The sequence below is a fragment of the Ictidomys tridecemlineatus genome, chromosome 7, assembly GCF_052094955.1.
Source record: "Ictidomys tridecemlineatus isolate mIctTri1 chromosome 7, mIctTri1.hap1, whole genome shotgun sequence".
In the NCBI taxonomy this organism is placed as follows: Eukaryota; Metazoa; Chordata; class Mammalia; order Rodentia; family Sciuridae; genus Ictidomys; species Ictidomys tridecemlineatus.
The window spans coordinates 92,102,856-92,116,777 of record NC_135483.1 but is presented as its reverse complement, the minus strand read 5'-3'; the positions used below and the strand labels follow the sequence as shown (position 1 = coordinate 92,116,777).

At 37.4% G+C, this 13,922-nt stretch overlaps 1 protein-coding gene across 7 annotated transcripts in view; it reads right to left on the bottom strand.

Annotated features, from left to right (window-relative positions):
* The window catches only part of Nckap5 (NCK associated protein 5), a 910,861-nt gene that overhangs the window by 306,414 nt on the left and 590,525 nt on the right, over positions 1 to 13,922 (bottom strand). For all 7 annotated transcript variants that reach the window (XM_078017217.1, XM_078017216.1, XM_040294086.2 and 4 more), the window contains one exon: positions 225 to 312. In XM_078017217.1, the coding sequence (XP_077873343.1) occupies positions 225 to 312 (88 nt within the window). The remainder of the gene's footprint in view (positions 1 to 224; positions 313 to 13,922) is intronic.

Sequence of the window (13,922 nt, the reverse complement as noted above, 5' to 3'; positions counted from 1 at the left end):
ACCCTGACAACAGGGCAATGCACTGCCTTTATAAGTCTCCCTGTTTCACTATATTTTTGCATCTTACTACAATCACATCTGTGATCTGTTTCAAAGTAGGAATTTAGGGGAAAAAATGACAACTAAACATGCATTTAATTCCTCAAACCAGAGGTGACTACGTGGCTATCAGCAAGAAAAACAAGCCGACCGATACACAGCCAAGAGTCAGAAACATGGTGTACCTGATAGGTCATTATGTTAACAGGTTCTTCTCTCTTCTGCTCTGGAGGTCCTTGACTCTGCAATAGATTCCGTACTGTTTCTTCCATCCTGTGAAACAAAAACATGAAACATTTCTTAAAGGTTTCCTATTAGCACCAGTCTGTCTCCGTTAGTAGCAATCACTTTTAGGGTGTATTTCCTACAATTAGGCCAGAGAATAATTGTTCTCTCTTCTTTATCCTCTAATTTAAAATCTGTCATGAAGTCTTTCATAATCATTCATCAGAATACATATCTCTGGGTTCTTTTTCTCTTTACTAGCTAGGTCTCCACCCTTGGCGGTGGATCTCGGCGCTCCTGCACACGTCTCCTTAACATGTCTCTTCACTTCTAATCACTCCCTTTTAATTCAGTACAATGCCATCACATTAATCTTCCTGAAGCACCACTTTGATTTTTTTAAAATCAATTTTCAAAGTTAACAGGTATTACATAAATGCATTCTCTCCATTAATACACTGTCAGGTCTTTCCTTGGTGGCCTTTGTATGTCAGCACACAAAGACATGCTTCATTCTTCTCAACTATTTCCTAGCGCATTTGATGGTGTTAATGTACCAGTGGTTATTTAGCCATTTCCTACTGATGGAATTTAAATTGCTTCACGATTTGTGCTAATTCAGACAATCAACATCTTTTCATATACAATTTTGTACACACTTATGAATATTTCCACAGGTTACATCACAATGTGTCACACCCTGTTTTGTTTTAAATACTAACCTCCCAGGGCTCCAAAGTAATACCTGTTTGCATTTTGTAGACATTTGCTTATGCCATTATTAGCACTGGAATTGCAACTTCCTTTCATCTTCCCATATCCCAAACATTCTTTCCAAATCCCGCTCAAATCCCACTTCCTAAGATACCTCTTAAATTGTCTAGATTCTTTTGCCTATACTTTAAATCATTTATTTGATCACCTAAAAAAACTTTACTTAAGTAGTCAAGTATTTCCTATACTCATGTTTCATGTTCTGGAGTAAATGACAACATTCAATATAAGACTGTCATATTCCTCTATGTGTCCCCCCGTTATGAATAAAGTGAGTATTCACTAGACAGTTCACATTCATCAATTCATTTTAAAAAGAGGAAGTATTTACTCTGCGCCAGGCATTCACCAAGTGTATTAAGACTGCTGGAAGGCCTTTGTCCTTGGGCCCCTCCATAAAGATTCAGATGCCAGAACTCAGCAAGCTGAGCACTGTGCATTCTTGCCCTGGACCTGAGTTGGTTTTCTTTCTCAGTCCCAACCTGAAATGTATACTTTTGTGACTCAATAGAACATCAGTATAAGACAGTTGTGGAGAAAAGCAGGATGGTCCAACTTCTCCCTCTTACTAAGGACTTCCAGTATGACAAACCAAGGGCTCTCTAGAAGGCCTATGTAAATCCCATCTGGAGGACAGGTTATTACAGTAACCAGGGCCGACTAGGTCCAAATGCTAGTCTTTCTAACATTTGGCTTTTAAGTATTTAACAGCAGAGTAAAGAAACTGTGAATAAACTGGCACATCCAAACCTGGATGAGTTATTGAGGAAATGCTGCCTTCTCAGGGGATGCTTCCAGGGCCCATTCAGGCTTTGCAGATGATAGCAGGCATTGACTCTGAGTGTTCAAAAAATGATCTGTGACCTCACATTTGTATACTACCTCCCACCGGCAGCCGGGCAAGCAGAGGCTGTTCCCTACATTTCCACAAGTCTTACATTATTAATAATAACTCAAAATTGAAAAATACTTTTAACTTGCCAGAGACCTCTCATCTATTAATCATTTATGCATATAAATATGTACATATATAAATATGTATAAACATATATAAATATGAATATAAATATTATGAACATGAATACATAAATATGTATTTGTACATATATAAATATGTATGTAATATATACATATATGTGTGCAATCCATTCAATGTAAATCATATATAATGATATTTAAAAGCATATATATACCCTTTTAAATTCATTTTCATAAAATGAAATAAGGTACATATTTTAAGTATATGTATATATACTTTTATAATATATACTCATATACTTTTAAAATATCATTATATCTATTTGGCAGATGAGAAAGCTGAGACACAGGAAGGTTAGATAGCTAACTGAAGGAATCATGGTGAGTTGGATAGAGAGTTAATATTAAACTGTTAACAGCGGTCTCTTTCTACTTGATCTCATCGACATTTGGGAAATTACTACAAATAATGAAAGATTTCATTTTATGTGTACAACCTCTTGAGTGGTAGTAGATTTTCCATGACATTTGCCAAATATTTCATTATCAAAGACAGTAATAATAACGGTTCTTAAACTTGCCTAATCTGCTAGCTCATGGCTGTTCAGAAAATACTCCTCTGGGTTTCCAATGTTTATTACAGTCATATGCTTCATTGATGGTGTCAGTGATGTTTTGGGGAACAACAGACTGCCTATATGATGCTGGTCTCCTAAGATCTTATCAGATAGCTGTTTTAGTTTGTGTGGCATACTCTATGATGTTGGCACCATGAACTCACCTAAGGATGCCTTCTTCAGAATGTGTCCCCATCAAGTGATGCAGGACTGCAGCCTACTTTCTTCTCACTTGAGCACAGAAGCTGAATTCCTTATTTTGATCTTTAGTTTGTTCATTTGTAAACAACCCAGACTACATGTGGCCCAGTAGTTAGAAGTTAGTTAAAATAAAACTATGCCACCTTCTTTACTAAGTTAAAATATAATTTTGTCTCAGTGCTTATCTTGCGGAATTATTGCTGTAGTTAGAAGCTTCATGCATAAGATGCTGGATCAAAAAGAAAAATACCTATTCACCTTTCCCAATTCTTCTAGGATTTATAATTTTACAAAAGGAAAAAAAACTAGGGGTGGATAGGAAATTGTTAATCTTAATCAGTCTAGAACTCTAAGTAACACTGTGAACACTTTTCTGGCTCTGCCTTATGTGAATTAAAACCAGTTTCATCTCTGACCTACAGCTTGGAATAGAGGATCGGGACCCATGCCAAACCTTGGTGAAAAAAATCAAGCTATAGTGCCGTTTTATAACCTTTGTCAATCTGGTCACAGAAACAATGTTTCAAATCTAGTGAGAATATATAATTATTTATTCACTGGTAATATCTTCTTTCCATTTTCATTTAGCAAACCTCTATTTGCTTGAAAATCAGAGACCATGAAGAATTGTCCAATGGCATTTGATGCCCAATGACATGTTGCTTCATTTCATTATTTTGATAACTGATATGAGGGTTGCCATTACCAGTGAGCACATGGCATACCTATAGCCTCCCTTTCCCACATTGGATTATTTATTTCTAAGTGGCTGCTAGGTGTGAATAATCCTTAAACACTAACCTTAATCAACCAGTTGTCATTCTCCCCAGTGGAGACTCAGTCCTCTTTTTCCTAAATATTGGTCAAGTCACTGTTTTAACTAAAAACATATAGAACAAATTTACATCTAGTGAGATGCAATAAGTTTTAATGCACATGAAGTGAACTTCCCTTTTTAAAGTCAAATTTCAGGCAAACCAGAGGAAAATAAGTCAAATGCCTATGCAAACAGCATGCTTCAGGTCAAAAAGGTAAAAATGCAGGAATTTTTATTAAAAATGAATCACATTTATTATGGTACACATTAGTTAATGAATAAATTTTTAATATAGTATTTCCTTGGAGGGAAGCAAAAACTATAAGAGTGCTAACTTAAAATGAGAGAAATAGGACATTAGATAATATTGCATAAGAAAAGTAACAATTCAAAAATCTCTCTAGAGCAGGATTAGTGAGCCATGAGCTACCTTAACTCAGCTCTCTCCCTGCTAACAGGGGTCCCTCCACCTTTGCTAGTGTCCTCCTTTCAAGTGCAGATGGCAGGGTACTCATCATTTGTTGCCCCTAACGTCTCATTGTCAGGGACTCTCTGGACACCAAAGAACATTCCTTCTGGAAGGAAATGTTTAAACATAATAATTCCCTGAACCCCAAGAAAACACCTAATCATATAGGACCTGATAACATCAGGGGCATTATCCCCCATAATCATAGACTATGACTTGGACCCTGAAGATCTTGACTCAATAATGATAGTTGTGTTAGAAAACATGACTCTGAGGCATCTGAGGAGCTGTTCATTCTAATAGGAAAAACTGAACTTTCCCACATCCCTTCCTCCCAAGATCTAGCCCTCTGTCTCCCTAATGACACTTGAAGGAATCGATGAGGACGTTAAACTGAAGTAGTCTTTTGTCACTCCTATCATCCAGTCCTCAGTTGGGCATGATTTCATTTTTTGACAGAAATAGAACAAAACAAACAGAACAAAAAGCCTCTTTCCTTAGCTCAAACTGGGAGCTGATGAGTCTGTTTCAATTGAAGGCTGAACCAAACCAAGTCATTGTTTCAGAAATGACTCTAATGTGTACTTGATGATTAAGAAAATAGCAATTTAATAATGAAATTAACAATGGTCTCACTCATATTCTTTTAGTCAGGTGAGAAGCTGCAAGACTACAGCCCATCTGCTTTTGCTAAAAGCACACATTACAGTCTTTTACTCTCCCTTACCATGAAGTTTGTCAAGAGCTGCTGCTGCGACTTACAAATTGCTTTTCCTCCTGTTTCACTGTATTTGACTCCCCATCTTCTCACTTTGAGAAAAGTGTGCCAATTTAAGCAATGAGTTTCATGATTGAACCTCATTTTAATGACAGAAAGAAAGGGGCTGAGGTTACATTAGAAAGAGTGACAAGGGCTAATGTCACCGCAGTGCCTCTGCTTTACCCCAGCCTTCTCCCTATGAAATCATGACAATGACGTGACCCCATGTGGAGAATGGTACTCATCTTCTAAGGTTAATGGCCATAATGAAGACAAGCATACTTCTCAGATATGCTGGGAGAAAAGAAATTGTTATAATGAAATATGAGCTCTCTCAGTGGATGCCCATGCAGTAGAGTTTTTAAAAGATTTAAGCACTCTATAGCTTAGATGTTCAAAAAGAAATGACATTCATTTATTTTTATATGTAATCAGAGTGGTTTTTACTTAATCCTTCACATGCTGATTAATATTAACTTTTGTCCCCAGTACTAGATTAAATTATAACTCTAGCCTAACATGATAGATGTTTAAGTAAATTTTAAAAAACCACTCATATATATCAACAGGTATCAATGGTATATATTTCCTATATTGGAATATTAGTCAATAATCAAAAAGAACAATTGTCCTTCCCTGCATGAAACATGGGAAGAACCTCAACAATATCATACCAAGTTAAAGAAAGTACAAATGATACACTAAATTCAGTAAAACTACAAATGTACTAATCAGGCACAGGTGAAATTAACCTATGGTGGCAAATGTAAGCATGATTTCCTTGCATGCAGCAGAGTCTAAGTGGGGAGAGACATGAAGACAGTAAATGTCCTGTACCTCTCTAGGGGGTTTGAAGTGCACACATGTATACATTTGTCAGAAACCATTCAATGTTACATTTAAGATTTATGTATTTCATTGTATGCAAATTTTATCTTTAGAGGAAAAAAATGAACTACAAACAAATATGGGATTCTAGTTAATGATACACCTGCTCAAATATTTGGTGGCAAGACACCTAAAACTCATTATGAAATGCATCAGAAATAAGACAATGATGGACAGAAAATGAGTTGAAGAATATAACTTTGTACACTGTAAAATCATTTCAAATTTCCTGTGTTTTTTTTTATAAATTTTGTAAAGAATTATTGACAGGGCTGGGGATGTGGCTCAAGCAGTAATGCACTCGGAGCACTGGGTTCAATCCTCAGCACCACATAAAAATAAAATAAAGATGTTGTGTCCACTGAAAACTGAAAAATAAATATTAAAAAATTCTCTCTCTCTCTCTTCTCTCTCTCTCTCTTTAAAAAAAGAATTATTGACAAAGTTTATGTACAAAGACCATTTCTCTTTTTGATAAACATGCTTATTCTCTCAGAAGGAGAAAGGCACACTGCATCTTTCCACAGATGGTTCCTAGTATATCCAAGTGTAGTTGGATGGATATTATCTACAGAGAGTAGGGGACTTGAGTGTGGTATCATCTTGTCTCTGGAGGGAATCCCTTTGTTGACAGCTTTGTTGTTGGCCTTGCCTCTGAAGGTTCTGAGGCTGGGAAGGCACCTAGTCTTTTTCTTCTGCTTGTTTGAAGCCTGATGTCCTTGCACCCACTTACGAACAAACTTTTTTCTTGCTGCTGAAAGCTGTAGTGCTCCGAATCTTGTCATGACCTCTGCTCAGCTTGTGAACACTTGCTCTTCCAGACTCCAAAGTGGGTTTCCTTGGTCTCCTTTCTGCTTCTAACAACATGGAACTAGTGCAGCCTGGAAAGGGCCTCTTTTCTGCATGAGTATACTGGAGCATAATGGGCATGGCTGTGCCCCAGTTCATGAGGACCACAGCACAGGAATAAGTGATCCTTTTCTAGAAACATCTATGGGACGCAATGAAGTAATTGCCCTTCTCCTCACATAATCTACACCTAAAGCACCTGTTGCCCCTTATGCTTCTTACAGCTCTCTCCAGCACTGGTAGAGGGGTTCCTTCTCCTGACATCTCAGATATCTTGTCTCCCTCTTTTTCTAATGCCAATCCTTTGATGAAGGCTACAGATGATGGGATTCAAGTATTTTAAGTACACACTGGGAAAGCTTCATGATCTCAATCATCTAGACCTGACTCTTCACAGGTTAGAGGTAGGAGAATAAAGGGATTTGGGTAATCCTTATTTTATATACCTGAATACTCTCAATGTCTTATTGCATATTTCTATTTTATGGAAATTGAGTATTCCTTCCTTCATTTTCTTTGAATTCATAAAGACAACTAAAGAAAAACACAAGTATTCATGATGAAAATGTAGAACATCACATTGATCTTTAAACAATATATATTACTGTGATATAGCCACTGTATGGCAGGCACAGTATGACATAATCCTTAGTATACTTAGTCAAGGGCTGGTATACGATCTGCATGTGTGTTTTTATGTATTTTCATGCATATTATTTCATTTATTAATAAATGCGTAAATTGAAGTTTAATGAGAACAGGGAACTTATTCGAGGTTATGTTCCCACTCATGGTAGACTTGGTATTGACTCTACAATCTTTTCTTTCTGTGCCATAACAGTCTTTAATGAAAACTGAAAACACTCTGGTGTTTGGTGCTTATTTGACTAGGTGCTAACATCTCTGCTACATTATGATCATGTGCTGACATCTGGTTCAATGGGCTCTTATTACTTGAAAATGCTGCATTTGCATTGGTCAACCTTTTCTCTCAATTAGATTAAAATCCTTCTAGATCCAGGTTAATGCACAGTGACAGACTCCAGTATTTTTTTAAAATATATTTTTATTATAACCTGGAGCCCAAATAAATACTTGTCAAAGCATTTAATACCAGCTATCCATGGAAACAAATGTCCTGCCCACAGGGCACTCTCAAGTCCACTCAAATGCCATAGAAAACACTTCACCAAATCTTGACCTCTTCTTTACTAAGGAAACCTCTTCCTTTGTGCTTCCTTTACACTCTGACTCTCCTCTGTCATGGTGTGATAGCACCTTATTAATGATCTCTGAGTTTCTTGAAGTCAGTGCCTGTGCCTTGTTTTTTTTTTTTTTTTTTTTTTTTTTTTATTTTATCCCTAGCGACTGAGGACAGCTGCCACTACTGAGTAGGTACTTGATAAGTTCTATTGTGGGTAAATGAATATATGCAATTTTTTTCCACTTATTCATTCTCTGACTCCTTGTATTGTCAATTCCAACACAACTATACCAAAGAAAGTTATAACTAGTCAGAAAGAAGTAGTGACCATTAAGGACTGCCAATAGGACTAGGTCACGTAGGGGGCTAGTCTCTAGGTATGACACATGGGGCTGAGATGTAGGGCCCCTGGTCCTTGGTCAACATTGACTGCTCATATGCTTCAACTCAACTAATTAGCTTTGATAGTTAGTACTTTACTCTAACAAAGCCAGGGTTCTTGATTCAGTCCCCAGCCGGGACACCCTTTACCACTGTTATACTCCTGGAAGACTGAACTCTGCCCAGACAGTCCATGGCTCTAATGACCCGGGGGGAAAGGACAGGAGAATTACCTTAATGAAGAACATAATTTGCACTGCCTCTGATGTCACTTGCTCTTCAGTGTCATTTTTCCTATTCTACTTCCATTGCATTCCTCAACAACCCATCCTATTTCCCATCTGAATTGCAGTGCACAGCTTTCCTTGAGAGAAAGAGAGACTAAAAAGAAAAGCTGTCTATTTTTCAATTCCAAGAGGAAACTGTTCATCTGGAAACTTTGCTGGTTTTGAACTGGGTTCTGCCCAACTGCATAACTTGCCTCCATAGAAAATGAGTTTCCTCCTTTAGAAGCTAGCACTTTTAAGCACGTAAGCAGGAGCAATCCCCAGGTCGGTTGTGACTGAGATGTTCTTAACACAATCGCTGCTTATCCCCACTGCAATAGTTAGGAACCGTAAATCTACAGTGAGGATAACTGAAAACTACATTGGAACTGAAACTCAGTCTGGATAAATATTGGAGGGCTGGAGTTTCTTATTTCTTTCCTAGATGATATATATTTTTAATTCAGCACAAATTTTGCAAGAACAATACCACTGCCCAGAAACCACAATACTCTAATTCACTCATGGCGATGCAACACCATTCATAAACAGATCGAAAGGTGCTCGTCCGATTTGAATTACTGCATCATATTCACTCCAGGGCCATCTGTATGTGAGCAGAAAGCAACATAAATTTTCTCCAAGGCAGACTTGTACTGATCCTGCAAGGGGAGCTCACTGCATGAAGAGGCATCAACAGAGAGAGGGCAAAGAAGTAGAGATATGCACTCCAAGAATGAGTTCCATTTTCTACATGGAATGTGGATGGGAATCGCCTGAATGGTAACACATGAGTCCCAAGTGTTCTGCTCAAGAGTGACAGAATACAAAATTTAATTTGTGGATGCACGTGTTTGTAGAGTTGCATTCATTTGTGGGTAGGGAGAGAGGGAGAAGAGAGAAGACTCCCTGTATACAAGTGGATGTCACAGAGGAGAAGCATACCTCCCAAGATTCAACTATCCAGGTCAAACAGTGGGAAGACACTCCAAAAAACCACCAGAGGTCTACAAAATGAATTATTTCCCTAAATACAGCTAGATTTTAAGTTAATGTACTAATTAATAATATATTTTTACTAATACAAAACAGTTAATAAAGCTAATGTTGTCTCCCATGTCCAGTCTTAGGAAGTCATCCATTCAGCTCCAAACTACCCTTGTAATATGTCTCATAGAAGTCTTCAAAAATAATGACATTCCACAAAAAGACCTGTCTTGAGTTCCATGTAGTTTATTTTCTCGAATAGTGTGATGCACAAATATCTCTTGAGCCTGAAACTGCTCAAAAAGAACTCTGAATTGCAAAGTGAATACTTTTGTTATAAAAGTATTATTTGGGGATAGATATTTATAACTCACTATTAAAAAGTTGGAGGAACTTGGCAAGTAACAGAAAATCAATTTGTTATTGGTCATCCATACATTTTATTGGCAAATTTTGTAGGAATAAAAATATTTTAATATATCATGAAGATATGCATTAAACTTTAATTAGAGAGTGTCCTGTTCTAGAAAACTAATGTAAAAACTTAGAGCCTTATTTTCTTTATTTTTTAAAATGAAAAGTTAATAATTTTCCCTTGCCCAAGGAAAAACAGAATGAGAACTAGACAACTAAGATTTCTTCTCTCAATATGTGCCATGCGTTTTAAAGTTTGAATTTAGAAATGTAATTTAGGCACTAAAAATGAGGTTCACTTTGTTTCACATGAGTTTTGTCTTTCTCCCCAGTTGAACCTGGCTCCTCATCGGATGGGTCATACTCCCTAGAATAATACCCCAACAGACCACCCTCTGTTTCATCCTGCTTCAACCCCTGTTTGGAATTTTGACTCAGATAAAATTAAAAATTGAATGACAAGATTGGACTCTATTCTTATCTCCAAACCCACTTTTGTAATTTTTATTTTACATATCTTAATGAGTTTTTTCTTTTGCTTTCTGTTCTTGCACACCGACAAGGTGTTTAGTCATTAAAGCTTATAGAGGTCAAACCAGCAGTCACCTTGGATCTGAATAATATTCAGATCAACACTCTATGTAGCTGGTGTTAATCTGTTGTTAATTTACTTGATGAGAGTGCAGAAGAAGGGCAAGAAAATCTAACTGGTTATATTTGGGATCAAATTATAGTGTTAAATTTTCTGGACAAGAAGGTACAATCATGGGAAAGAGATGCTTTAAAAATTCTCAGAAGTGGCCTCTATAGCCTCATGGATGTCAATAAAATATGTTTTTCACCAGGCTCACTATTTAATTCATATGCTCTGGGTGATGTTTTTGCTCTGAAATATTTCGGAGTGGTTTCAATTAAGAAAGCAGATATGATAATCCAAAGCACACATTTAAAAGTTGTGTTACCAAATCCTCCTAGGGGTTAGGGTCTCAACTCCTGATGGTCACTATTACCTCAACTCCCTGGACTCCCTAAAGTGGTATAGGAATAGGATCCTAATGGAGGTGTTTTTACCAGCTGTGTATCTCAGGGGAATCACTTCCATTTTGAAAGTCCCCGTTTCATTATCTGTAAAATGGTTACATCATGCTTGTCTGTCGTACTTAACTCGGCAAGATGTTATGAAGATGCAATGAAACAAAATATAAAATTCTGTATGAACGGGTACTTGAGTCAATTATGGCTTTAAAAATCGTCCTTAGGGGCTAGGGCTGTAGCTCAGTGGCAGAGCACTTACTTGCCTAGCATGAGTGAGGCACTACGTTTGATCCTCAGTACCACATAAAAAAGTTAACCCTTTATGCAGGCACCAACTCTTTTGCCTTTTTTAAAAGCACAAGGGGAATGCACTCATTTCCAAGTTTCAGGAAATCATTAGTTTGGAGGCTAACCTACTATGTTAGTCAGGATAGGCTAGGTTGTGCTGCAGTAATCAACAACCTCAACATCTTGGTGAATTAATAGCTGAGTTTCTTACTGACTCTGAGCACACTCAGCAGTCAGTTGTCTTCCATAGGTAGGGTGATTCTGTGTCCTGACTTCCTACAACTGTCCAGTTCATGTGGATTATTCTAACACAATTATTAACAGCATGCCTTTCATTATGAAACTTGTCTTGTTTTGGATAATGAATATAATAAAATTCTTGTCAAAGAAATAACTCAGATGTTTCCCCCTGTCCCCCTTTCTCAGCATGATACAATCATCATGGGATAGAAAGAGGAACTGGGGAACATTGTTGAGGTATTCTCTTCCTATTGTCAAAGCTGACACTTTGGTTTTAAGAGCCTTTGGCTTGAACTGGTTAGTTGGTCCAACCAACTGCTAAAGTAAATCAAATCCCATGAATACCCAACAAGGAGAAAAAACATCAGAAACTTGTGCTAATAGAATGCCTTCCGTATCTGCATTGTCACGATTTAAGGCATCCATGAAACTAGTGCATGGTGATCAGCTGGTCAGCTTTCTGACTTTACAGTTACTTCCAAGTGACTAAGGGCCAAAGTTCAAGTGAGGCAAGGAAGTGCCACGCTTGCTGGCCTTTCTCCATTGTGTGTTATTTGCTCCCTCTGGTTGAAGCTCAGCTGTCCCTGTCAAGGTTCTTCTCTTACTGCCCTGCTCAATACGGATTGTCACCTTCTTTCATTCATGCCAAATCGATTGCCAACCTACACAATTAGTCTCTCTAATCTCTCTGAATTGTCTGCAGATATGTTCCATCTCATTGAGGAATTTTTAATCACAACTTCAAAGTCTACACTGCTATGAAGAATACGCTATCACGTCTTCAGTACGACAGTTGATGGACATATTTTGTTTGTAGCCTATTTCATAGCAAATATGCAGAAGCAGCCTGGACTTGCAAACAAATCTAATAACTTTCCAAATTTTATTAGTAATCGAAGAAGTGGTTGCTAGATGGTGTTGTTAGAGAGGAAGTCTTGTTGCCACTTCACTATCCTTTACCCACTATTCATTGTTTAAAATATCACAGCACAAGTTTTGGCACTAATTGGCATGCTCGATCCTCGGAAACTCTGGAGTGTGAAAAACTTGTCAAAATTTAACAGGTTAAAGTGAAAGCTAGGGAAAGAGAAGTCAATTTAAAAATATGCCTCTATGTAAGATGAAAAACATAAAAAGGAGCCATCAGAGTTATATGCATTACACTGGAATGTCACAAAGTGGTTTTTTTTTTTTGCCAATCATCATAATCATCTGGTATTTGAATGGAGATTTTTCTGCCAGCTACTCAAAAGAAAAATGAGATTCCTCACCTTCCCTCCTTACCTATCTAAATACTGTGCATCCTCAGACTTATGTTTTCCTGATAACTGTGGCCCACATGAGTTTCTTCTGTGTCCACTGAACAATATCTTCCCTGGGACCCCGAGGGAAATCATTGAAGGCTCCATCTTGTTAAGAATCAAGATTCTCAAGTCCTCCTGATGCCTAGTGAATGGATCTCTGGGAGCAGAAGCCAGGAATCCATATTTTTCAATAAGCATGCTCTTGCACAATAGCCTATGAGAATCTCTAACCCTTCATGTCCTCCTAAACCACTTATTCATATACTACCTGGCATTCTTCAATATTAGAAGAACAATTTCCTCTATAGGTTTCTAGTTTCATGAGAATTCTGTAAGTTCATTAGACTCCCATGTATCTCTTAGGTCTTTTATTATGCACATCACACAGTGCAGTATTGGTTTATCCTGAATTTCCACACTTGTGAGGTTATATATCATTTTACCTCATTTAAGCTATATTTGATGCTGAAAGCAGAGAGAAGAGCCCATTGAGATGAATCTAGTTTTAATATCAATGGTGAAAAGCTTACAAATAATACCTTCTAGAATTCAAATAATTATTTCCTCATTTGTTTGTTCACTCATTTATCCATTTTGTTAGTTGGAAATCATCTCTTGACTGCCTAGAATGTGCTTTGGGCTACAACTAGTAACATGAATAAACAAAAACTGCTAAGTGTAAGATGTAAACCATTACCCCACAGTGGTATTAGCACTAGAATAGGATGCCAGGAGGTAAATATGCCTGATAGGTCATGAGAGGCCCTCTGGAGGTATAGATATATGGCACATTTTTGATAACTGGGTGGATTTAGCTTGATGGAAAAGTTATTTCAATCATAACTAATGATCTTGTTCGTAAACTTGAAATTGCTTATTATGGGCTTCCTTAATGAGAAATGTTCTTTAAGTGAGTGCAAAGTCATCCATATGCCTACTGAAAGTAAGAGCTCTCCATTTTAGTTTGAGACATGCATTGGGAACTTAATCAAATGCAAAACTTTATACATCCATTGTTAGCTAAACTACTTAAGGCTCTTCCCACCAGGCAGCACACATTGAAGCTATTCCCACTGTTTCATGTGAGTTTATTAACTGTATCTCAGACAATGTCAACTGAGGCCCTAAGGTAATGCTCCCCACATGAGTACACATGCATAACTGTCTCATTATGGTCTATGAACTT